At 35.5% G+C, this 27,698-nt stretch overlaps 1 protein-coding gene and 1 non-coding gene across 6 annotated transcripts in view; both read right to left on the bottom strand.

Annotated features, from left to right (window-relative positions):
* Positions 1–23,662, bottom strand: part of shroom2a (shroom family member 2a) — a 49,255-nt gene extending 25,593 nt beyond the window's left edge. Inside the window, exons 1-3 of one of the 5 annotated variants that reach the window (XM_052558667.1) lie at positions 23,591–23,638; positions 22,550–22,694; positions 6,780–6,928 (exon numbers count right to left, since the gene is read on the bottom strand). In XM_052558667.1, the coding sequence (XP_052414627.1) occupies positions 6,780–6,928; positions 22,550–22,694; positions 23,591–23,616 (320 nt within the window). In that variant the 5' untranslated portion in view covers positions 23,617–23,638. The other 4 variants (XM_052558668.1, XM_052558666.1, XM_052558673.1 and 1 more) reach the window with 4 other exon arrangements.
* On the bottom strand, positions 22,088–22,159 carry trnag-ucc (transfer RNA glycine (anticodon UCC)). Its single transcript has one exon. It is a non-coding gene; the product is annotated as a tRNA-Gly (tRNA).
* Positions 23,663–27,698: the final 4,036 nt, after the last annotated feature.

Below are 27,698 nucleotides of genomic sequence, written 5' to 3' on the forward strand. Positions count from 1 at the left end.
GTGATCTCAAGTGAACTCGGGGGGGGGGGAGGGGGGAGCTTTTATTGGGCTACTAATTTGACAGCACTGTTAACTAAAATGACAACTGGTGACAGGAATCATTTTTGTTCATTTACATAAAGCTAAGGCGAAAATAAAATATTAAATGAAAAACTAGAAATGTAGTCTTGGGAACTAATTACAATAAAATAAGTTTAAGTGGAAGTATACTAAAATTACTAAAAATCTAAATCAAAAAATAAAATAAAGCTTAATAAAAAAAAAAATAAAAAAAAAAAAAAAATAACAAAAATACTAAACCAAACTAAAATTAAAATGAAAACTGAAGATATACAGTATTGTTCAAAATAATAGCAGTACAATGTGACTAACCAGAATAATCAAGGTTTTTAGTATATTTTTTATTGCTACGTGGCAAACAAGTTACCAGTAGGTTCAGTAGATTGTCAGAAAACAAACAAGACCCAGCATTCATGATATGCACGCTCTTAAGGCTGTGCAATTGGGCAATTAGTTGAAAGGGGTGTGTTCAAAAAAATAGCAGTGTCTACCTTTGACTGTACAAACTCAAAACTATTTTGTACAAACATTTTTTTTTTTCTGGGATTTAGGAATCCTGTGAATCACTAAACTAATATTTAGTTGTATGACCACAGTTTTTTAAAACTGCTTGACATCTGTGTGGCATGGAGTCAACCAACTTGTGGCACCTCTCAGCTGTTATTCCACTCCATGATTCTTTAACAACATTCCACAATTCATTCAGAAACAGCATTTTTGATATCACCCCACAAGTTCTCAATTGGATTAAGGTCTGGAGATTGGGCTGGCCACTCCATAACATTAATTTTGTTGGTTTGGAACCAAGACTTTGCCCGTTTACTAGTGTGTTTTGGGTCATTGTCTTGTTGAAACAACCATTTCAAGGGCATGTCCTCTTCAGCATAGGGCAACATGACCTCTTCAAGTATTTTAACATATGCAAACTGATCCATGATCCCTGGTATGGGATAAATAGGCCCAACACCATAGTAGGAGAAACATGCCCATATCATGATGCTTGCACCTCCATGCTTCACTGTCTTCACTGTGTACTGTGGCTTGAATTCAGAGTTTGGGGGTCATCTCACAAACTGCCTGTGGCCCTTGGACCCAAAAAGAACAATTTTACTCTCATCAGTCCACAAAATGTTCCTCCATTTCTCTTTAGGCCAGTTGATGTGTTCTTTGGCAAATTGTAACCTCTTCTGCACATGCCTTTTTTTTAACAGAGGGACTTTGCGGGGGATTCTTGAAAATAGATTAGCTTCACACAGACGTCTTCTAACTGTCACAGTACTTACAGGTAACTCCAGACTGTCTTTGATCATCCTGGAGGTGATCATTGGCTGAGCCTTTGCCATTCTGGTTATTCTTCTATCCATTTTGATGGTTGTCTTCCGTTTTCTTCCACGTCTCTCTGGTTTTGCTCTCCATTTTAAGGCATTGGAGATCATTTTAGCTGAACAGCTTATAATTTTTTGCACCTCTTTATAGGTTTTCCCCTCTCTAATCAACTTTTTAATCAAAGTACGCTGTTCTTCTGAACAATGTCTTGAACGACCCATTTTCCTCAGCTTTCAAATGCATGTTCAACAAGTGTTGGCTTCATCCTTAAATAGGGGCCACCTGATTCACACCTGTTTCTTCACAAAATTGATGACCTCAGTGATTGAATGCCACACTGCTATTTTTTTGAACACACCCCTTTCAACTAATTCAACTAATTGCCCAATTGCACAGCCTTAAGAGCGTGCATATCATGAATGCTGGGTCTCATTTGTTTTCTGAGAATCTACTGAACCTACTGGTAACTTGTTTGCCACGTAGCAATAAAAAAATATACGAAAAACCTTGATTATTCTGGTTAGTCACATTGTACTGCTATTATTTTGAACAATACTGTACAAATAAAAGTTGATTTAAAATATCAATAAATATTATAATACACCATAAATTACACTAAAATAACACTACCTGAGTCCTTGTAAACGTTTTCATTTCTTTGTATAAATTATTTTAGTAAGGAAAAACCACAGAGGGCACCTTTAATTGAAATTATAACAAATTTCTTAATATGGATTTTAAACTTATGACACTGAACGATGTACTAATTAGGCATACAGATGGCCTTGTTCCACCATAAATGCTGTTCTCTATTTGTCCAGTGCCTTGGCCATGCCAAACCAAACAATCTCTCTCCGGCTCATACCATGACCTCATAGTTTCAAATGAAGTCAGAATATGCAAAACAGGCACCGCCTACATAAGCAACAACTTCCTATTTCCTCATTTCACAGTCAAACGCTTATTTTGCTTAGGCCTTATTCAGACATGCAATCTCTTTCAAAAAGCTCACTGTTGTACAGCCACACATTGACCTCTGCTCTATCATAATGCACAGATTGAGGAACGTGGTATGCCGGGCTCAGGGTCACAACCCAGTGATCTTCCTCTGGCTGATGAAATATCGGACAAATTTATCTTGCAATTATAAAGAATTATGACAATGACACATGCCTCAACAGGTTTTTAAAGCAACATGAGGGTGGAGTAATGTAACCGCATATTATTTGTTATCTGTATGTTACACATTGTGGTTCAAAAGCCTAAGACCACTTCGTGAATTTGGGATTCACATATGGATAAATTTAAATATAAATATAAATAAATTCAGGGCTATATATATATACACACACACAATTATATATTTTTTTTATATTTTATATTTAAAAGAAAACTTTTCACTCAAACTGTAATTCTGGCAACACAAAATAGTATTTTCATTTAAATGAAATGTATTGCCCTCCTGACATTTTCACTGGGCCAGTCGCAACAATTATAAACTTTATGTACACTACCATTCAAATGTTTGAGTGATGGCAAGTTTTTTTTATATGTTTTTGAAAGAAGTCTTATGCTCACCCAAGCGGTTTATTTTTATTTTTTTTATAAAATAAAAATACAATGAAAAGTGAAATATTACTACAGCTTAAAATAACAGTTTAAAGTGCAATTTATTCATATGATGGCAAATATGTCACATGATCCATAATCATTTTAATATGCTGATTTGGTGCTCAAGAAGCATTTCTTATTATACAGTTCACTAGATTGCGCCAATAATGCCAAAATTCTTAGATCGAGTCTCTACATCAGGAATATTAGATCCAAACTCAGGCACTGGATCCCATCAGAAAATATGCATTTTGTCCATCAACAAGAGTTCTGTCTGGTTACCAAAACCTGTTAAACACCAAGCCTCGTCTAGTACCAAAACCAGTGTTTTCATGCATTTTGTCTAGTATCCAAAAACTGACCTACTTAAATTTTTGGTGGAAACCAATTATGCTTTTTTCAGCTTTTTTGATGATTTAAAAAATTCTAAATGACCATATTTCTTTGGTTCTTGAATCCCAAAACTTTAAGAGTTTAAGAGATCAGGCTATCCACAATGACAGCCATTCAAAGGCAATCTGAATGAGATTCACACCTCTTGTTAAACACACAAGTCTGCAGACTGCCCACGCATGCCCCACCTTCCCCCGAGGTCCAGAATGATTTGTTATCTGCTCTCTGTGTGCTAATTCTGACTCACTTCCCAATGAATTTATCTGCTATAGACACAGGAAAATGCAGGAAAATGTATGCACAGTTACAAATAATGAACTATTTTTGTCTACTTGGAGGCTTAAGTTCTCTTGAATCAAAAATCCAAACATCATATCACGAAACACTGAATTCTTCTGCTATTACTCTACTGGAATGCATTAATCCAGCTAAATAGGCTGTAAGTAGTTACGTGTCTGTTCAATAATGTCAACCACTTATCCTTGATTGCCTAATCGGAGCACATTCGTTTCACTGTTGGAGATACGAAACTGTGACTCAGTCCTTTGATATAAAGTAACTTATTATACATCCACCATTTCATTTTGCATTTACAATAAACATTCCTCCAATAAAAAATGCACATGCCAAAGCCAAATGTCATTGAGGACTGACAAGAGATTGTTTTAACTCAAACCAAGCTTTAAATTCATAACTCTGCCCAATCCCATGCATTAAAAATCAAGTACAGTGAATCATCATTAGATATTTAAGTCACCTTAACACAGAATTCGAATCACCTTCTATCACCTGCAGTAATGGCTCTGTCCAATAGATAAACACAGGCAGTTTTTCTCTCCGGATGACATCGTTTGCTTAGCAGTTATGCTGTAATGCGACCAAACACACTTTGTGTTCCCAGATAGGCCAAGCTGAGACAAAGAGGACAGTGTTTGGCACACAAAGATGTGGACTGACCAGTCTGCTCCTCTTCAACCGCAATGAGCTAGTGTAATGCATGTTTAACATGTGTTTCATAATAATAATAATAATTTTCTATATACTGTAGACAAGATCAAATAAAACCTGAAACCAAGAGATCACGTTGTAAGTGTTGCTGTAAACATATGCAAACACTGCTTTCAAGGTGAGAAAACCTCACCTTTGTGTTTGGGGTTGGAAAAGAGCAGAAGTCGTGAGAAAAGCTGATAACAATCAGACCACGTGAATCAGGACCAAATCACTTCATTTGCATGACAGAGTCGACACGCGCTCTGTACCCGCAGTGTCCACTGCCTGAGAACATCTCTTCCAGCCCGCATGCAAATCTACTGCATCAGATAGAAACTCCATGTGGGGTTGTTAGTGAAAACACAGTGGCCGTTCACTTTGATGCTAGCTTTTGATTACTTCAGTAGAAACTGGAAGGTTGGATGAGTTCCGAATATGCATTATTTAATGTTTCAGAAGAAATGTTACTGGAGCTAAAACAATGTCTGATGTTCACTGACTACAAACATGAGATCTGTGTGTGTGTGTGTGTGTGTGTGTGTGTGGTAACAACTCCAGTATATACTTTCAGTATACAGCTGAAATGAAAAATAAAATTGAAACAGATTCTGTTTTATTTTAGTTTTCGATTCCTTTCACATCTCACAGCGTGTGCTCGTCAGTTTTCAGAAAAACAGCAGTGTTGCAGAACTGGACTGTCAAGCATTCAACGGCTCCCTCAGCGTCAGATAAACTAGTGATGCAAACAACACCAATCCCCAGAGGCTAAACTCATTCACTTCCCACATGTGACGTACATTTATTTCGTTGGTTTTTCTACCGAACAGAACAATACAATATGATGGGAACACAAATAGTCCTGCTCAAAATATTCAACGCATCTTTTAACATGTGACACATAAACAACAACAGTAAGCAACCACGTTTATCTTACACCAGAGAGGAGGAAATGTTAAAGACCCTGTTTAGACCTAGCATTAACATCTGTTTCTGACAACCTGATCACATGTGGGCAGCATTCAATGCCGCTTACTTTCCTTGTGACGTCGTTCAGTCGTAGCATGCATGTAAACACATGCTACTCCACCCTGATCACCTGCCAATCAGTCATTGTGCTAAAACAATGATTCTAAACCAAATGGCTTTGAAAAGTTCAGTTAGTATAGGGGCTTGAATAAAATAACGGAGCATTCTGCTCAAAATGGCACATCTGCAGTGAGATTAAAATCTGTAAGAAACACTCTGTTGACTTTCTGTGCTTGATTATCTATGCGCAATAACACGCTGAGCATGATCAAAGAACCTTCCATCAAAACACACACATAAATTATATATATATATAATTTATGTGTGTGTTATATATATATATATATATATATGTGTGTGTGTGTGTGTGTGTGTGTGTACAGTACAGACCAAAAGTTTGGAAACATTACTATTTTTAATGTTTTTGAAAAAGGTTTCTTCTGCTCATCAAGCCTGCATTTATTTGATCAAAAATACAGAAAAAAAATGTAATATTGTGATATATTATTACAATTTAAAATAATTTTTTTAAAATTTATTATACTTTAAATGGTCATTTATTTCTGTAATGCAAAGCTGAAGTTTTGGAACATCACATGATCCTTTAAAAAACATTCTAATATTCATTATCAAAGTTGGAAACAGTTCTGCTGCTTAATATTTTTTCAGAACATGTAATACTTTTTTAGCATACTTTGATGAATAAAAAGTAAAAAAAAAAAAAAAAAAAAGAAGCTATGTTTTTAAAATATAAATATTCTGTAATAACAATATACACTTTTTTATAAAATCAATACTTTTATTCAGCAAGGATGTGTTAAACTGATAAAAAGTGATAGTAAAGAAAATATATTATTAGAATATATATTATTATATATATTTTTTTTTTGAATAAATGCAGTTCTTTTTAACCTTTTATTCATCAAATATATTAGACAGCAGGACTGTTTCCAACACTCATAATAAATCAGAATATTAGAATGATTTCTAAATGATCATGTGATAGACTGGATGTTACATGTGACACTGAAGGCTGGAGTAATGATGCTGAAAATTCAGCTTTGCATCACAGGAATATTTTTTTTTTTTAGTATATTCAAATAGAAAACTATTATTTTAAGTTGTAATAATATTTCACAATATTACTGTTTTTCTGTATTTTTGATCAAATAAATGCAGGCTTGATGAGCAGAAGAAACTTCTTTCAAAAACGTAAAAAAAAAAGAATGTCTCCAAACTTTTGGTCTGTACTGTATATATGATGCATATTAGATGAAAGTAGCTTGACTACTTATGATCCTATTCCATAGACAGGTCTTCATCTCAGGTGTAAATCAGGCCTAAAAATGATAGTAAGGTTTAATATTAATGACCTTTTCACCACCAGGCTGAGAGTCTTGTAGGAGCCCTTGATTAGACAGATGGCCTCTTGTCTGTAGCCACTGAGAGAAATGTTGTTGACGTTGATGAGTTCATCTCCAGCCTGCAGTCTTGCGGTTGCGGCCTTGCTGCCCTCTTCCACCTGTGACACAGACACAATACACTCAATCTCAATCAAATCTCTCTGTTTCATGACCATACATCACCTATAGATGAATAGACCTATACTAATAGCTCTCCTTTTGTTGAGAGATTGAAACTGAACAAACTATGACAATATTTGGACAAGCATTCATCTTTTGTGAAAGACCTACCCACTGTCAAGCAATGTAGTGCAATTACGCTTCGTTCAGACAGGGAACAAAAATCTGGTTTGGCATATCCAACTAAATTCAGTTAAGCTGTTTATAGTATGAATGCAAAAAAATAAAAAGAGGAAGTCTTAACACACCCAGGTTTTTAACACGCCCAGTCCAAACCAAATCGATTTTTGGTTTAAAATCTGGTTAGGTTATTAGTTTGAATGGTCACATATTTGCTGTATTTTTTTTTTTCACCTGCAGTGAAAAAATTTTTAACCTGGAAATTTTTTTCCATTAAAAACTATAATACATTCCATTGTGTAGTTAATAATGAATGAAGCATCCTGTTTTTAAATAGTATGCAAATACACTGTATAAAAAAAGATTAGTGCAAAACACAAAAATGCAGCAACACAACAATGCTTATGTTATTCATTACCATGGCACAATGTCACGACAGACATTAGCATAGATAAAGATACCATTTTTGGTTTGTTATCTTCTCTAGAAAGAATGTGCTATATATATATATATATATATATATACATATATATACATACACATATATATATACATACACACATATACATATATATATATATATATATATTAGTGCTGTCAATCGATTAAAAAAAATTAACTAATTAATCGCACAATTTTTTAAAATTAATCGCGATTAATCGCAATTAAAAGACTGAAACTTTTTGGATATGTAAATGTAAAATGTAAATAATTAATGTAAACTCAAGACAAAGAAACTATTTAAATTCAAAATATGATTGTTTATTGGAATTTTTGTTTAACTTGTAACACAGATTTTCTCATGTAAACAACATACCTGCAATAAACCATCAATATCCTCCAAATTAACTGTTGGCTTGAAAGCCATATTTATTACAGAAATAAAAACACAGGCATGTAAGTACCATTTGAATTTCAAAACAATCAATGCCAATAAAAAACAAAAATGATTTCCATGTTGAATTCTAAGTGGACTGCATAAAAATTCCAAAGTATAGTTATTGCCAGTGCTTTAAGTGGGCCAGTATGCACTGGTACTCAGTACAGCCACTTCCAAATATAGCTCTTGAGCGTACCGCCACCTCTCCGTGCGCCCAGAACGTGCTTGTAGCGTACCGTTACGCTCATTTGGACATATGTTTTAATAGAGGTTTTAATCTTTTACCTGCACTGCCGATTTTCAGAGCGCCCTTCACAATGCAAGCTTTCTAATTCATCCCACCCCGAGCAGAAACTACATTACCCATTCACCCTTAAGTTACACAAGTGAATAGCGCATGTGTCGCTTTTCCCACTGTTAAGTGTCAACAACTCAACGTGGCCGGAGAAGGTGTGTGAAACTCGTTGTGAGTTATACTAAAGCAAAATCTTGAGTATTTATTGTCTGATAAACATTAAAAACTGTCTGCGGAGGTTGAGTCGTCCTGCAGCCCCCGCTGGCTGTTCATTGGCTGCAGCATCGTAGACGGCAAGGCACAAATTTAGATATTAATTTATCTAATTAATCTATAGCCTATGCACAAAGACAATACGATCTTTTTTTTCCCCTTTTTGTTTTAAAGCTTGATGAAGAGAGAGAGCGCAAGTTGCTGCAGCTGCGAGGAGGACAGTGATGCACGCGCACAGGAGTGATTGACAGTTCGCGGCACTGTGTACAAAAAATACTCCGCTACACAATTATTTGGTTATTTTCGTTTAAGCTTATTAACGTTAGCGTTACAGAAAGGTCTGATTTACGCACTGTTACAGTCATAATGTTTCTTGTGGCAGACTGAAGAGTAATCCGGCAGAGTTTTATACTGAAACTTTCCGTCTAAAAGTCCTTCCTTGGTCTTATCCATATTTCTTTGCACGTTGAACACACATAGGCCACAACTGGAAATAAAAAAAACTGCAACCGCGTTAATTGCGTTATTTTATTTTAACGCGTTAAATATTTCAAATTAATCTAATGCGTTAACGCGCTAATTTTGACAGCACATATACATATATTATATATATATATATATATATATATATATATATATACACATATACATATACATATACATATATACATATATATATATATATATATACATATATATATATATATATATATATATATATATATATATATATATATATATATATATATATATATATATTATTAGGGCTGTCAAAATTGCTCAAAAATGACGTTCGAATATTCCCTCTAAAAAATACACGAATATTCGAACTATTCGAACATCTGGTTGCGCATGTTGTCAATGACGCGCATTACGTCAATAACAGGACAAAATAATACAAAGAGACATTACTACTTGTATAGGTAGTCTATTTAAGTTTAAACATATATGACAACGTATTACCTATACAAAAACAAGGAAATCAACTAATGGCCAAGACTGCAGACCTCACGCTCTCTCACCCTCACTTTCTCTGCGCATAATGGTTTAAATGAACAAACTAATTTTTGTGCATCAATTTAAGGTCGCAACTGTTGTCCCAAATATAGCAGGCTTCATTCAGTGATTGAAACAAATATTATTAATATTAATTGAAGTTTTACAGCATATTTACAACTGACATTGAATGCTCCGAGCGAGCTGTGCTGTGGTAAACATGGAATTTTTCCTTGACATGAAACGATAAATAATCAAATCTTGGTTCCATTGGTTAACAGAACTCCCCGAAGCCTGCCCCATCCGCGATACTGATCGGTCTCATGTCCTAAATTAATTCCAAATGAATTAAATTATTTTATCCGTTATGGCCTCTTGTCGTGTTGCAGACAAAGAGCTTGTGGCGGGGGATGCAAAGCAACGTTAAGTGTCAAGCCGTGACTGTTTAGCTGGAGTTCCACACATTATGCCATGCTCATTTTGGTGCACATTTCTGAGATGTGACCTCATGTTGCTAGTGGTCGAATGGTATGCTAACTGTATCTTAAATAGCTTGCATACAACTTTATCTCGCGGGTCAACAATTTTACCTCATTTTCTCTGCTGCAGTCGAGTTGGGCTCTGTACTTGCTGGCATCTTCCATGAAGATGTGTCAACTTTCAGCAGTGATGCTGTGCCAGACAGTGCGACTCCTGTGAGGCCGTGACCTGTCCCTGTCGCAAAGCAGACAACCACGCCTCTACTACCGTGGGCCTTTTTTTCCAAATTTTTTTTTTTCGAATTTTAATTTTCACCTTCGAAATTCGTTTTTTTTTTACTATTCGAATACATATTCGAATTTATAATATTCATTGACAGCCCTAATATATAAAATATCTCAATATTCTGGGAGATTGGTATACTTTGATAAAATCTTGTGCTGACCCATTCTGGACTTCCTGAAGCTTTTCTTATTGTTTACAATTAAATTCTTTCAAACCATCTGATTCATTTAGAAATGAAGCAAGTGATCATCTTCATTAATGTGTAATTGAATCATTCACTGATTCAAAAATGCTAATTCATCCAGTAACGAAACACATCATTGTGTTGCAATCGATGTACTCCGTACTTTCTTTGAAACTATTTTCACTGGCATTCTAACTGCATTCTGCAGTCAATGCTTGGACTCTCTAGGCGTGTTTTGTTTGTTTTTTGCGATGTGAATGACACCGCACACATCTCTAAAACAACATCACACACCTCTCCTAGACAGAACTATGGTAAACAGTGTACACATACTGTATGAAAGAAACAGATCTTATTTTATCGTGCACATTGAGAGTGTGGACAATCAGTCCTAAAGATCCGATTTGAAAAACTAGAGTGTACAAAGTCTTAAAGCTTTTCCTAAACAACTGTAAATAGACAAACACCAAATACCTTATTTGTTGTGTTCTACCCTTAAATGACCAAATAAGAAAGGCACGTTCACCTTTCTAAATAGGCATCAGGGGGGTTAATCATAAGCTTTCCCGATCAACTTTACCTCCAGAGCCAAGCTAAAAGCAAGTTAATCATAAATACTCTATCATAAAGTACGGATATCAGGGAACATGTAGCCAAATTGTGGATTTGGTCTAAACTAAAATAAATTCCTGACATGATATGTAATGCTGCTCTAACTTTCAGTAAGCCAGTTATCTGCTATTTGAGCCTTTACCCCAAAGTTGTTCATGGCTGTTCATTATTTACTTTCCAGGTATGTCTACAAATTAAACCTGATCCTCTCTGGAGGGATAATATTCATACACAGGAATGTACTTTTATCATTATACTGCTTTATTAGTAATAGTAACATTACATTTTTAGAAGGTCATCTTAAAGCTCAAATGGACAACAAACCTTGAGTGATTATTCTTGCTTGCTTTATCAGCAGCTGTGGTTAGATTCAAGCACCAGACGACCCTATAATAAACCATCTTACTGCATATATGTGCATGGTCAAGAATGCACAAATGTGACTATTTTAGTTATTCCTTTGTTGTATGTGGTCTTCCATGCATTTATTATTTTAACAGCAGCAGGACTCTGTGACATCCGGACTTAAGGGCCCCCCCTCAGAGTTTATAAAAACAAGGGAAAACTTTAAGCATGCCGAAATAAGAAGCACTAGAATAACCTCAAACGTTAATGTAAAACAGGCACACCAGTGGGTGCCCCCCTCTGGCATTCCACACCATACTGAGAGAATAAATGACTTAGAACAATGGAAATGTTCACTAGAGAGGTATCAGACCCACACAAGTATAGCAAACACTGCCGGAGCATCGGGATGAGGGTGGGGGTGTCATTTAATGGGAATGTGAGGCAAAAGCAGAGGTGAGATTGAAATAAGACAGACATTTTCTTCTCTGTATCATGCATATGCGTGACCTCAAAATGCATCCATGCATTCTAAGTCAAAATCAAGTCCAAATGCTCTAGAGTTCATGACAAGACCATGAACATTTTGTTCTTGGACTGGGAATTGAGTATGGTTTCCACTACCACAACATTGACTGCCAAACTCAAATGTCACTTACTTGGTACTTCAAGGTTTTCAAGGAATAACATGGTATTACCATAATAAAAGTACAAAAAAAAAAAAAATAGGGTTATAAAACTATTTGATTCACTGGTTCTGCATTCAAAAGTCATTTTAATAAATACATAACTATTTATGACCCTGGACCACAAAATCTGTCATAACATAAGGAGATTTATAAATCATCTGAAAGCTGAATAAATAAGCTCTCATCATGGGTTTGTTAGGATAAAACAATATTTGGCAGAGATACAACTATTTGAAAAAAGTTGTCCAAATGAAGTTCTTAGCCATGCAAATTACTAATCAAAAATTACGTTTTGATATATTTATGGTAGGAAATGTACACAATATCTTCATGGAGCATGATATTTACTTAATATCCTACTGATAATGATGAAAAGAAAAATCTATAATTTTGCCCCATACAGTTGTTGGTAATGTATTGTTGTTGTGTGGTCCAGGGTAGGTTGGGAATTGAAAGTTGATTCCAATTCCAGTATAGCAATATCATGGCATTTTCCAACATGTATCATAATCATAGTATTGACTTGGAGTACTATTGAAATACATTGGCAGTGGCTCCATGGTTCACTGTTTTATGTGCTAATGGCACCCATACAGCTCCATCAACCTGGTGGTACTTCCAAAGAATTTTTCAAGAGCTTGAAATAAGTTCCATGACCTTGCTGTCTCAGCGTGGGGTCTGGAGCGTGGGGTGAGATGAGGGAAGAATGTGGGAGTTCTGCTGACTGGTGTCCTGTGCTCTCCGCTGACAGAGCACTGAGCTTTAGAGCTACTTTACAGCCTATACTGCTGCATTCAATACACACACACACACACACACACACACACAAAGTACTCAAAGAAAATGTTCTTCCATGAGACATCACCTCTTCACAATGGTGCTATTGTCAAATCTTGACAATGAGAGTATATATATAATACACACCGGGAGCTATAACAGGACTATGCCTGCACAGAACAATAATATGACTAAGGGCTTTTTTGTTGTTTCAGCTGAACTTGATCGTATACTAAAGAATCTGAGTGGACTCCAGCTACAACAGAAGTACTGTACAGATTAAGCTTTTTTGAATGAACCTTGTATCCTAACACAAACAAAAGAGCACGAGCTCCTTGTGGCTTAGCATCAGGAATGCATCTAAATTCTTGCCCCTCCAGGCAACAAAATAAAGACTGAAAACAGATTTTCCAGAAAAGTTTGCTGCAATCACATTTAATTTATCGAGAGGCCTCCTATGCTACTAAAGCGCATTACTAAGTTTGTTTGAGAAAATGAACAACCCCTGAATGTTCAACATATCAAGAGATTCATACATACTGGGGATGCAAAATATCTCAGTCCTATATACACTAAATGTTTATTTATTTATATTTTTTATATTGAATATAAAGCTTTAAATATGCATGATTATTTAACCTATTTTTACATCAAGACTACTACTACTGCCATCATCATATAACGCTCACTTTAAAGTTAATCATCCAAAGCACTAAATTATCAATGTAATCTTAAGCAAATCTCCAAATTAATATCAATCTTTGGTACTGCACATCATAATGTTGCAATGCCTAAATTAACTAGTAGCTTTTGAAAAGACTGATTTCTTGTTCATTTATTTAGACACAATAAAACAGAATCGGGATACCAGTCATTTGTCTGTTATAATCTATAACCTTATCAAGACAGATAATCTAACATCAACTGTGTGTTTTTTATGTAATTCTCTGTAAAGAAATACACTACCCACAACTGCTTTCGAGAGATCAACCAATAAGAGAAGTTGCAGCTGAGTCTCCGCCCTACAACCTTAAACTGCTCATACATCTGCATATGTTTGAATAAATTGCAATAAACTTGTCTGAACAAGTATTTTAAGCATTTTTTTGTGTTTACAATCAATAACTTGCAGTCAATAGTTTTATACTGTACTGTTGTTTTTTATTCAGTATATTCGTCCAAATTGCAGATTCAAATAGTTTGCTCAAGGCTTCCAAAATTTTAAAATGCCCATAGAAAAAGGGAAAAATACTTCCAGATCTAAAGCAGTTTATAAAATGTGGCATAACTGTTGTACTATCTTGTTTTCAGACTCCATATCTAAGGGCAACTTACACAGAGTGGTGTGTTTCTTTAAACAAACACCATTTTCACAGCAGCCCTTGGGAGTTTGGTGCAGTCTAAACAATAGATGTGTGCGCATATGTGTCTTCGCATTGAGCAAGCACTCAGAAAAGATAAGAGCAAAGGTCTTGAAATACTTCAAAACAGGCAAGAGAGGTTAAATACTCTTTCCTGATAATTCTTACTCGGAACATGAACAGACATGTATTGTAGAGTTAAAAGTCAAGCTCTTCTGAAACAAATACTGAAAGCTGCTTTAAATTTGGCTGGTTCCTGCCACACCTCAAGTGAAGCTATTAATGTAAAAAGACTATCATTAACAGACTTTTCCTCTGATGGCTTTCAGTATGTGGGTGAAGGGTTGTCCGCACCAAATTTGCTCTGAACGGGTCGTGGCATGAGAGTCGACTGATGAATCCAGTTGTCGACAAATAGGTTTACCAGAGCTCATTAAAAGGCTGCCCTTTTAGGGTCTCCGAGTGTTGAAAGAATGCATAAAATGAAAAACAAACACAGGTAGCATGTGAAAGGCTAAACTCTATGCATGCAGTGTAAAACAGGATTATTAGTTTACTGAAACGGAGGATTTAAAATAAATGCGATGAAGACCTTTGGCAAATATTGAGGAATGAGGGGAATTTGAATTTGTTCCATTTATTATAAAGAAATAAAGCTGCTTACTGCAGCCTTAATTAGCCATAACCTAATATATGGATGAATAAGGTATAAAGTAATGGCTCTGAAAACTAAATTGCAACAACCTAGCATTCATCTTCAGAATATGTAGATGTACAAAAAAAAAACCTATCTTTGAAAGATCCATTAAATTAAACTGATCAAATGTGACAGTAAAGACAAGCTGAGGTAAAGTATGTTACACGTTGCATTGTTAGATTTTGCACAAGGAGCACAAGTGTTGTGAACATTGATACCAATAAGTCATGTTTCTTGAGCAGCAAATCAGCATGATTTCTGAAGTATCATGTGACACTGAAGACTAGAGTAGTAAAGCTGCTATAACTTCAGCTTTGCCATTACCAATGTGCATTTCATAACCATCATATACTGTATCTCGGATTAAATAAATGCAACCTTGATAAGGAAGAGAGACTTAAAAAAAAAAAATAGCAACAGACCAGATTTCTCAGGTAACGATAAGTGAGATGCCTATTCCTAAAAGTTACTGAAATTCACAGAAGTATACAAATAGCCTGTCAGAAAACATGTTACAACGTCCTCACTTCGTGTCAATTAGGCTATTTTAACAATTTAGAGAGACCACAGAAGGTTTTTATCCTTCACATACAAGACGTCAAAGGCAAAGTGAACTTGTCCAGGTTCCTTTAATCCAATCTAAATTTATCCCAGATGCTGTATCATGCAAGTCCAACTGGCTTCAGGCTGTTGAAGATAATTCAGTACATTTGGATAATCAAGCAAAGCTTCAACATTCCTGTGCTGTTCCTGGCACTGCCAGTTTGCCTCAGGAATCTCAGAGAAATGTAGTGAAACAATCCACTGAAAAACAGAACGAGCTAAGAAATTCAATAAATAAATGGCTAATCTACAAAGCACCTCAAATTAAACTTTTTACTTTTATAGCTGGGGTAAAGTTTTCCCTAAATTGTACTACCTTGTTTACGACCTTGTATCTTTTTCCGTTTTGTGGATTCAATGTAAATATCAGGGAACAGTCAGCTCACAAAACAGACCTTTTGAACTTCTTTCTGAACACATGTCATCAAATAATTTTTTAATCATCATAGTATGTTCTGCACTTGATGTATGCCTCAAGGTTTGGATGGAATCCAGAACACGATAATGTGTACTTTAACAAAGACCAGAGCAATAAGAAATAATTGTTTAACACATTTTTAAAATCCTAGAAATTACCTTAATTCCCATAACATTCATTTCTCTTATACTATTTAGGACGACTAAACAGTATGCGAGAAATGAACACTGAATACACTAAGCCAACAGATTTTTTTTTTAGTTTTTATTATGAACTTTTCACTTCGGAGATAATATATCCCACAACCCCTAAAAGAGTAGATTCAACTTTTCAATCTTAAAAAAGTTCTGAGGAAATTTAGGTATTTTTCAGGCCACATCTCCCAGCCCTTGGTGCTCCACACCCAATTGGCAGATTTTTGGGCATACTTGATTAAGGTCATTCAATTGTTCTGTCTATGGCACTTGTACTAGAACAGCAGGTTCGGATAAAAACACCAATGTGCCAAGAATAACAAACTGGATTCACAACTAATGTTGCAATATGAGGGGAGTCAACTACAAACAAGAAGGTCCTGGTTTCAGTCCTTAACATCTTTACATTATAGGGTTTATTAATCAGCAGAATACACATACATACATACATACATACATACAGACTTAAAAGGAAGTGTAGTACACCTCTGATAAAGCCACAGACCCATGTTTAAGGCTTGAGCTGCTAATGAACCCTAAATCTTAGCATGGTTCCTGAGAAAGTTATGACAGCTCTGCAGGAACATACAGTAAGCTTTGGTAGCTTTAAAGGGGGGGTGAAATGCAATTTCATGCATACTGAGTTTTTTACACTGTTAAAGAGTTGGATTCCCATGCTTAACATGGACAAAGTTTCAAAAATTAAGTTGTATGTTTGAAGGAGTATTTCTGTTCCAAAAATACTCCTTCCGGTTTGTCACAAGTTTCGGAAAGTTTTTTTCGAGTATGGCTCTGTGTGACGTTAGATGGAGCGGAATTTCCTTATATGGGTCCTAGGCACTTCTGCCAGAAGAGTACGCGCTCCCGTATAGCAGAGCAGAGACGAGACATTCACTGATCAGAGCGAGAGCGTTGCGAAATGTCACAAAAGAAGTGTGTTTTTGGTTGCCAGGGCAAGACAACCCTGCACAGATTACCAAAAAAAAAAAACAGCATTAAGAGACCAGTGGATGGAGTTTATTTTTACAGAGCATCAACGGAGTTGTGCAAGTGTTTTTGTTTGTTCCCTGCATTTCAAAGATGCTTGTTTTACAAACAATGCCCAGTTTGACGACGGATTTGCACATCGTTTAATTCTTAAGGATAAAGCAGTCCCAACGAAAAAGGGTCACGATCGTGTGTTGGAACCGCAGGCGGTGAGTAAAACTGCTTCAAATATCTCTGTGTTGTTAATTTAGCTATCGGCGCGTAAGCACATCAAGTAGACAACATGCGATGTTGGCATCAAACTATACTTTCTTCTTGTACAGCTTAAAAAAAAAAAAAAAAAAAAAAAGACGACAAAGTGGAACTTAGTCATTTTCCAAAACCGCTAAGCAAATATATACAGTTTCAGTACATACCACATAGAGACGTTGTTACTGATGCTGCTCTTGTTAAATTTCAGCCTCTGGATCTGATTCTGGATCATAAATATACGCTGAATCTGACTGTTAGCCATGGTTTGTTTTTCCTTACGGTAAAGTCACAGCTTCCAAACGCTATCAAAGCAAAAGCCTACTGGCGCTCGTGATTCTTTAGCTCCGCCCACACGTCACGCCTCCAGCCGGTCGTGTTTTTCCAGGAAAAATCGGTACAGACTATCTTTCTCTTATGAATATAATAAAACTAAAGACTTTTTGGAGTTATGAAGGATGCAGTACTGCTCTATAGGTACTCAAGATTAACAGGATATTGAGTGAAAGCGAGCATACCCCCCCCCCCCTCCCCCCCTTAAGTGAAATTGGGTGCAACACTGAATTTTCCCATGAGAACTGAATGATCATTCAATAAATCAAAACTACTTTGTACTCCAAGTTCAAGTATCATGAGATGACAAATGTATATCAAGAGAGATAACACTGACAAACCAGCCTCATAAAATACAGCAAACAAGGTAGCCAAAAGAACAAAGCAAAAAAAAAAACCATGGAACAATAATTTAACACACTTTAAGTCAGTCATGAACCAAGGTAAAGGAACCTTGATGAAAACTAAAAAATAATTCAGCCTAAATCTAAATAAAAAACAGGTGCAAAGGTTATTTTACAGCATGATTTGCCATCATATGATCCAGTAGGGACAACAAGTGACTTTAAGAGCATCGACGAGGGGGGTAAAACAATTTCAGTACATTATTAACCACTCTTACCAATTGCTGAAGTGTGACGGGATCTGCAGGACTCACAGAAATTGTTCTTGGTGAATACACGTCCAAAGATGTGAAAAACCGCACTCAGTCTTTAAACCATCCTCTGAGAAACCGTGTTGTACCATCAAAGCCTTCCATTAAATGACCTAACTTAGCATTTTAGCTCCTTAAAGACCTCAGCAATGGCAGGAGTTTACTTCTAAAAAAGTCACATGCACCTCATAATTACAGTGTAGGTGGGGGTGGCCACCAGAGTTTTAGAGATGGTCACATTCCAACTTATTTAATATTCGTATAGCTAAACTTTGAGCTAAAAAAGAAAGACATGCATTTATTGGAGAACATTAGGCATCCTAAGCTGAAAGTAAGAGTGATGATTATTCTTTTCAGATTTATCTACAAGGTCCTTCACAGTTGATAAGTAACCAGAAAAGCACACAAAAACGTTTCGGTCACTGTTGATTTGCTGAAAAACTACATTACAAGAGACCAAAGTCCACAGCCATTGCCTATAAAAAAAAAATTTGAACTACAAAATACTCATAAATTCGTGTTGATATAAGGCTACATTCTAAAATTGGCCAACTGTTGTTAGACAAATACACACTCTTTCAAGAAAATCACAATGTAATCTGTAATAAATATATTAGATAATCTATGTGCATCATAATAACACCACAACATTCACTATCGTTCAAAGGTTTGTGGTCAGTTACGTTTTTATTTTTAAAAGAAATCTCAGAAGTGTCAGCAATTAGATACAACAAAAGTGAACGGATACAACAAAAGTGCACGTAAAGAATTTAACTTTGCTAAAAATATTTCTCTGTCAAAAAAATACTATTCTTTTGAACTTTCTATTCATCAGTGAATCATAAAAAAAATTAATAATAATAATAATAATAATAATAATAAGCAGCAAAAGTTTTCAAAATTAATAAGAAATGTTTCTTGGTCATCAAATCAGAATATTAAAATGATTTCTCTAGGATCCTGTGACACTGAAGACTGGAGTAATGGCTGCCTAAAATCCAGTCTTGCCATCGCATATGTGTTAAATAGAAAACAATTGTGTCAAATCATCAATATTTTTTTTAACTGTATTTTTAGACAAACAAATTTTACCTTGGTATGAATAAGAGAAAGCAATTAAAATCAAACCGACTCTAAACATTTGAACGGTGTGTATACACAGCTGTAGTAGTAGGTAAAGGATCTATAAAATTATAGGCTTTAACTATAGATTGTAATTTTAGAATTATTAAATTTGGACACATGAAATTTAGTAAGTCAAACATTTATGTGATAGAAAGTGATAAAATTTATATTTAATTTAAATTAAATAAATGAATGTGATTTATAATTTCTGGTATTTATAATGTGCAACTTTGTGCATGTAGTCATAAGACTGATGCATAGCTCACATTCTTATGTCAGTGAAAAATGTGGGAGAGGGTGGGAAAAGTGTACTCATTCTGTCCTGTTCTGCCCTTCAAATATGAAAAAGTATATTACTCACAAATACTTACTATGACTTTTGAAAGACAATACTGGATGACCTGATTTCATCAGCTGTGGTATTTGGTCTAAAAAGTTAAACTTACCGGTTTTAAATCAGTTGAGACCTGTCTACAGTGGGGAAAATATTTATTTGACCCCCTGCTGATTTTCTAAGTTTGCCCACTTACAAGGAGATTAAGGGTCTATAATTTTTATGATATGGTAGTTTTTTTTTTTTTTTTTTTTAACAGATAGAGACAATACCAACCAGAAATTCTGAGAAAAAAACAAACACATTATATAAAGGTTAGAAATGTATTTGCATTTCAGTGAGTGAAATAAGTATTTGATCCCCAAGCAAAACATGATTTAGGACTTGGTTCAGAAACCCTTGTTGGCAAGCAGAGAGGCAAGATATTTTTTGTAGTTGGTCACCAGGTTTGCACACATCTCAGGAGGTATTTTGATCAACTCCTCTTTACAGATCCAATCTAAATCCTTACGGTTTCTAGTCGTTTAGCAACTCGAAGTTTCAACTTTTTTTTTTCCTAGGTTTGAGGTCTGGAGACTGGCTAGGCCACTCCATGACCTTATTGTGCTTCTTCTTGAGCCACTCCTTTGTTGCCTTGGCCTTACGTTTTGGGTCATTATCATTCTGGAACACACATCTTTAGTGTTCTGTCTGAGGGATGGTGTTTCCCATGTGCATATAACCAATCTGTGGGAGCCAAGTTTTTGTAGCTGGTTGGAAGGGGATCAAATACTTTTATCACTCACTGAAATGCAAATCAATTTCTAACCTTTATATAATGTGTTTTTTCAGGATTTTTGGGTTCATATTCGTTGTCAATTCGTTAAAATAAACCTACCATAAAAATTACAGACCCTTCATTTCTTTGTAAGTAGGCAAACTAACTAAATCAGCACAGGGTTCAAATAAACATTTTCCCCACTGTAACTCAATTTGCATAGGTTAAGCCATAGTGTAAAATGTTGGTTTATCTTTAAAATATGCTCAAAAAATGTCACCTTCAAACCAACAAATATACCTATGCATGTATAATGACAAACTACAGTGCTGTCAACTAGGGGTGTGCCGGTTTCAGAATTGGTGATGACGGTTATGACATGAGTCAAATGTGACGGTTCATAACATAAACCGTAGAGTCAATTGGTTGTTCTTGGAGATAGCGGGTTAACTCCGTGTCAGCGCGCGCTCTGATCGGTAAAGGGGCAGAGATTTCAGACCTCCGTTTAAGGAGATCTGTCACAAAACTCATCATCCGTGCCAACATTTTTTGAGCAAATTTCAAAGTCGCACCCGCCCGCCATCCTCTGATTGTTTTGCGGTCTATGGCGATGCAATGCTTTGCTGATGCGAGCCTCAAAAAAAAGCCATTGTCTGTTCTAGAAAGGATGCAGCAAAGATATTTAATGCTAATGTATGAGGCATAGGCCTACGCTGAGTTTCATTTACGATGAGATGCGCTCTAGTTCCCAGTGCAGTGCAAGTGAACGCGGCGCGCTGGTGCTTCCATGTCACGGTTATCATTGTCTGCTATATTTGCTTTTTATTTATTAAAATACATGCAATTGGTTGATGAAACATTTATTAAAATTAAGATAAAATTTGTACAAAACGAAATTCGTTTTTAAGAAAGGTTTTCTACAAAGCAAAATTTTATGAAGTGGTAAATATCATGTCTGACGATTTACAAAACTTCATTAAGTGGTAAAAACCATGTCTCCCGATATATTGCGCATCTTATGATCCTATCTAAAAAATGAAAATAATTTTTGATAAAAAATGTTTGTAAAAAATATTTTAATGACACGGTTTTGGCGGTTATAGAGTTCTAATGACGGTGTTCAACTATAACCGCCGGTCTCACGGTTATATACTAACCGTCACACCCCTACTGTCAACAAACAAAAGTCAGCTATAAACAACAGCTGATGACCAAACTAAGATAACCTAAATATTCTGGTGCCCTGTGCTAGATGAAAATTGTATTCTTCTATACTAAGTAATGTATATTTGATTGTTCATACTGAGAGTTCATTCAGTGTGTAAGTGTAAATCTTGCCTGCTGTCTGTTTCGGCCACTATTACAGTACCTGGACCAGAAAGAAATCGCTTTGCTTGCATTTCCCATCTTTAATATCTGTACTTTCTCCTCTAACAGCATAACTTGCATGTTACATCATTGTAAGAATCAAATGATTCCAGCAAGGTAAAACTTTGAGAAAAACATTCTTGCGTTGGCCGGGAATCGAACCCGGGTCAACTGCTTGGAAGGCAGCTATGCTAACCACTATACCACCAACGCTTAACAAGATCCTGCAGGACATACTCCACAGACATGCTAAAAGAAATCCTATGATATGGAAAAATGCCTTGAAATATTAATTGAGGAATATGAGTAAGGTAAATGAAAATTTAGTATAAACAATTTCTCCCAATAAATAAATAATAACAATAAATATTTAGAGTAAACTATGTTTTGTTATGGTAAATAGACTTTTAGTTAATATTCATCCCACAAAACGATTTACTAAGTATCGTGTATACTTTATATATAATAAATAGTATATTTTATCTGGCTTTACAACATCTAGTTTTAAAAATGTAATGATTTTGTATACTACAAAGCTTGTTAAACATTAGTCTCTCTTTAACAATAATGCCCAGGTTAGGTGAACAATCCTGTCCAACTTACCTTGGTTATAAGAAGAGGTTCTCTGTGCTCCAGTCCACCTCGGAGGGTAAAACCCCATGGTGCTCCCCCAGCAAGGGTCACATCCACCTCTTTCCATCCCTCTCCATTACCATGATGTTCCTCAAAACTCCCAGATCTCTGCGTACTGTAAAAGATCCTGTGATCCCCTTCAGGGAAGCCAGAGTCTATAGGGTATTGGTCGATCGTACCCATTTCATACACAAGCTCTCTCCCAAAATAACACAATTTGTAGTCTTTTGTGGTTTTTTCCCACTTTTAAACTGATTCCAAAATGAGTAAATAAAAAAGTAACATCCTACATAGTCTTCCAGATTAAAAGCAGCTGTTGATGTTATTCCACATGAACATCTCTTGGTTACCACGATGCCTAGTTTTCTCCAGTGAACTAGGCGCTGTCCATCATTTATGACCAGTGTTTAATAATAAAGTGGAGTGTAAATTTACAAAAACTTACAGACGTAACGTTATATATGTTTGTTTCAATTCTCGAAACAAACAGCGATCAACCGAAATGTGTCGTTTTGTTTGTTTATGGTTTAAAGAACACCTTTCCTTAAGTTAGCATTAGCCAAAGGATTCAGTTTAAGTTTTACTCGCCATCAAGTGTTTCCCGAATTAACAGGATCCCTCAAGTGTTACTTATTATTTTAAAAAAACGCTCACTGACTGGCTGTCGATAACGCAACTGCCCGGATTCGAGTCGTAAATCCGAATTACAGATTAGCGTCAGTCACAAAGCTTTCGCTGCGTTCATACTGAAGGTTACATCCGTCCGATCTTGTGTTAAGTGCGTGTGAGAGCTAGTCAGCTAACCGCGAGTCTTACTCAATCAACAAGTGGATCAAACACCGCACTTTACATCTCTTCCCTCAGCCACAAGTTTTCCCACTGTTGTACGAACCGAAACAAATAGGTTTCCCTTTAGGTTTTTATCATAACACAAAAAAGTACAAAAGAGGAGATACAAAGGCTGAAATGCGGGATGGCAGAAGGCTTATCTGTTGTATGGATTACGCTTACCTCCATCTACCTTGTGCGAGCCTCATCAAAAATGACCAGAGAGCAGCAGCGACCTCTACTGTTCACTGTGTGTGCCCGCACTAATAAGCACTTTAAAGTAGGCCTAATTTAACGTGTGTTTAGATGTAATTTATCTATCGAAATAGTTAAAAAACAGTTCTGAAAGGGCTTATATTCTTAAAGAAATTTAAAGGGTTATTTCTCAAAATATGGTAAACGAATATTATGTCCCTTGATGTGCCAGACACGAAATAAATATTCAGGAAATGCTATAAAAATGGCATCATTCTGTAAACTAACATTTTAACCCTCTAAAGGCAGGCGTTGCTGATTTGCAACAGTTAAAAACTAACTACCTTATTACTCCAGATACATATTTTATGTATATGGAGTACTAAAAACTTGTTCCTAAAACTTAATTTGAGCTTGAGAGGGTTAATAATAATAAATAGTTTGATTCGAATGTTTTGCACATTTGAAAACAATAAGTAAAATGTGTAATTTATTTAAAAAGCGTCCACTGTTAATTTACTGTATACGTGCATCATTGATTTGACACTTTAATGTTTGTTTTAAATATTTTTACATTATAAATGTATATTTGGTGCAGTATATTATTGCCTTTTTGATCTGTGATGTGCTATCACATAATTTTGATCCATCTTCAAAATAAATCTTTTATGAGAATTTGTCACTTGAAAAACATAAATCAACTATAGCGAATAATCTATTCTCACAAATCTCATGTAGTTTTATGGAGTCATAATAAAAATCATGAATTAAAACATGTAACATGACATTGCTCCCAGAGAGGGCACTCATGGTTACCTTTGCATTGATTCCTCTGTCCTGTTCATAATCGTTTCATGTGAAAACGAGCTCCCAGTTGACAGTAGATTCACTTTGTTTTTCTTTTCTTCTTTGCCAGATGGTTCTTGTACAACAACTGTCATGCTGAAGTAGCCTACTCTAGCCTAATTCTGAAAGCAAGATATGCCTCAGAAGTGGATTATTAAAAGGCATGCAGACAGAGCTGCCCACGTTCTTGGGAAAAAAACATCAGCTTTGTGCTTGCTAAGGCACAAATACTTAATTTGGATCAATGCAGAGAAAAATAATCAGCTGTGCTGCTTGCAAAGCAATCCTAGAGTAAGACAATCCTCTGTTCCTGCCAGAGGGAACACACACTCTCTCTGTTGTGCCTACATTATAAATCTAATACAGTCTATTGGCAGCTCAGTCTACCTGTTAAAGTGTACTGAGATGCTATTGTAGAAATTCAGAATTCACAGTCAGATAAAAACATAAAAGGGTGGTCATCATAATAAAGTGTTTACATTTTTAGTTAATTTCATATAGCACCTTTATTTAGGTTATACTTTCAAACTCAATTAAAGCTCAGCATGTGTTTGTTAAATATGAAATAAACAAAAAAACGATGAAAACATACTGGATTGCCACATGAATGAAGCGAGCAATGAAGATTACTATTACAGCACCAATATGACTCATTCAATTATTTATTTTTGAAGACTATTAGTGATGATTGCTTCCTATAAAACAGACATATGTGGTTAATTAGCATGGATATTGCACTTGAATATGAATATTGCGTTATTGGACTTATGCATTACTGGAAAATGCCAAAGAAACTATCACCTGTTTTAGATTTATTTGTCATCTCTCAGAAAATCTCAGTTGGTCTAAGATCTGGAGTATCAAGAGAGGGTCCTTTACATGGAATGTATATTAGAAGTTAGTTTTTTACAGCACTGGGTGAGAAAAGCAAACAAGCAAGCCTATCTACAGTAGTTTCATTGTCAATGACAGCCAAAAAGCAAAAGAGCATTTACACACTCAGCAACAGGTCATTAGAGTCCTCTAAACCAGTAGTTTTTCTCATCAGCTCTCCCCATGCTGGCATAAAAAAATAGTTCTGCAAATTACCTAAATTACCACATGAATTACCACATGAACAAGAAGGTATTATTACATTAAGATTAGAAACTGCTTATATATTTACATCAGAGTAAATAAATCAGGTTCTACATGCACACTGGAAGTCTGGATGTGGGTTGATTTTCAGGGAACACGCAAACTGGTAAAATGTGTATCATGAGATGTGAGAAGTGAGATGGGTGGAAGACTTAAATGCAATGCTTTCATTAAAGACCTTTTACACTTTTACTATGTTCACAGTATGGTGTCCATACTAATAAATATGTTTTGCAGACCTTTTATTTACACTATAACAAACATCTCAATCGCATGCTGTTCACACAAATTATTTCACGTTAAAGGAGTAGTTCACCCAAAAATTTACTCACCCTCAGGCCAATATGTTAATGAGTTTGTTTTTTCATCTGAAGTGAAGTGACATTCAGCCAAGTATGGTGACCCATACTCAGAATTTGTGCTCTGCATTTAACCCATCCAAAATGCACACACACAGAGCAGTGAACACACACACACACCCAGAGCAGTGGGCAGCCATTTATGCTGCGGCGCCCGGGGGGCAGTTGGGGGCTCATGCACTCCCCCCACCCACAATTCCTGCAGGCCCGATACTCGAACTCACAACCCTTCGATTGGGAGTCCAACCCTCTAACCATTAGGCCACGACTTCCCCCATGTGAAGAGATTTAAAGGAATTTAGTACATCATTTGCTCAGCAATGGTTCCTCTGCAGTGAATGGGTGCCATCAGAATAATTATTTTGCAATTATTTATTTATTTTACATTATTATTATTATAATTATTATTTTTTATTATAATGATGGATTTGTTTCTTAAAAACACACAGCCTTTTTTTTTACTTCACAAAACATTAATTGAACTGTCATGTGAGATACTTGGGGATTATTGTGATGCTTTAAGTTTCATTCTGACTCATTCAGCAGTTTGAGCTCTCATTCTGACAAATTGTGCAAATTTTCATTTTTGGGTGAACTATTCCTTTAATAGTCAAAAGTATAAAGGTATTCTTCTGATATAATCTCAGTATACAGAATACAGATTTGCTGTAATTTGTAGAAGCTCTAGAAATGAAGTGTTGAGACACTGGCAGACCTGAGATGTGTGAGAATGCTGTCCTTTGCTGTACTGCCATAGAAACACCACACTTACTTTTCAACATATATATATATATAGAGAGAGAGAGAGAGAGAAACAACTACTTACTGCATTATATATATATATATATATATATATATATATATATATATATATATATATATATATATATATATATATGATAATGATTATTATTTATATTTATCTCTAACATCCATAACAAGGAGAAATGGAAACTGGGGTATAGAGAATGTACAGTTTAATTTATTACATGCTCATAAAAACACTGCAGTGATGGGACCAATGTACTGTATTCCGTGCTATTCAAGCTGGTCTAAAGTCAAGGATAAAATACAGAATGAGCATGACATTTTTTTAAAGAGTTTTTATATTCATTCCTTCTGTACTGCACTTCTCAGAGATCAGGCTGTTGCTAAGCAACTGTAAAATAAAGCAGAATCCTCTTAAGTCAGATAACGTCCTAACATTTGCCGTACAGTACATACTCTACACATCAGTGTTTCATGTGCATTTCTATCAGCTGTTGCTTACTGTAATATGGAGAAAGTGAATGTAACTGAAGTCTACTTATTCAACGAACACCATTCAAACTCTCAAATATAAGACAACCGTTTTTGCCCTGTGGATAAAATCCAACAATGGCTTGAAATATAATATTCGGTAGTGAGAAAACTGGGAGCTTCACTTATGGTTTAGTCTTTGTGCTCATTCTATGCTGCGGTGTGCAAGTTTTACTGTCTATTTAAGTGGGCTCTATCTGAATGAATACAACCTTGTGGCATCATTTTTATCAAACATATGCTGTTTATGACATGTACAGTCATTTAAAATGACTGTAATGAATGGCTTTTTAGGACTCATTGAATAATATCACATAACAATATACATCATTTTCATGAACTAGAAAAAAATGTGATATTTGTAGATCCACACTGTCACCTTATGTTATGCAAATCAACTTCCAGCTCAGTCTAAACTATACTACACTGTAGACTGTATTCACTGCATTATTTGT

The sequence above is a fragment of the Carassius gibelio genome, chromosome B6 (assembly GCF_023724105.1).
Source record: "Carassius gibelio isolate Cgi1373 ecotype wild population from Czech Republic chromosome B6, carGib1.2-hapl.c, whole genome shotgun sequence".
NCBI lineage: Eukaryota > Metazoa > Chordata > Actinopteri > Cypriniformes > Cyprinidae > Carassius > Carassius gibelio.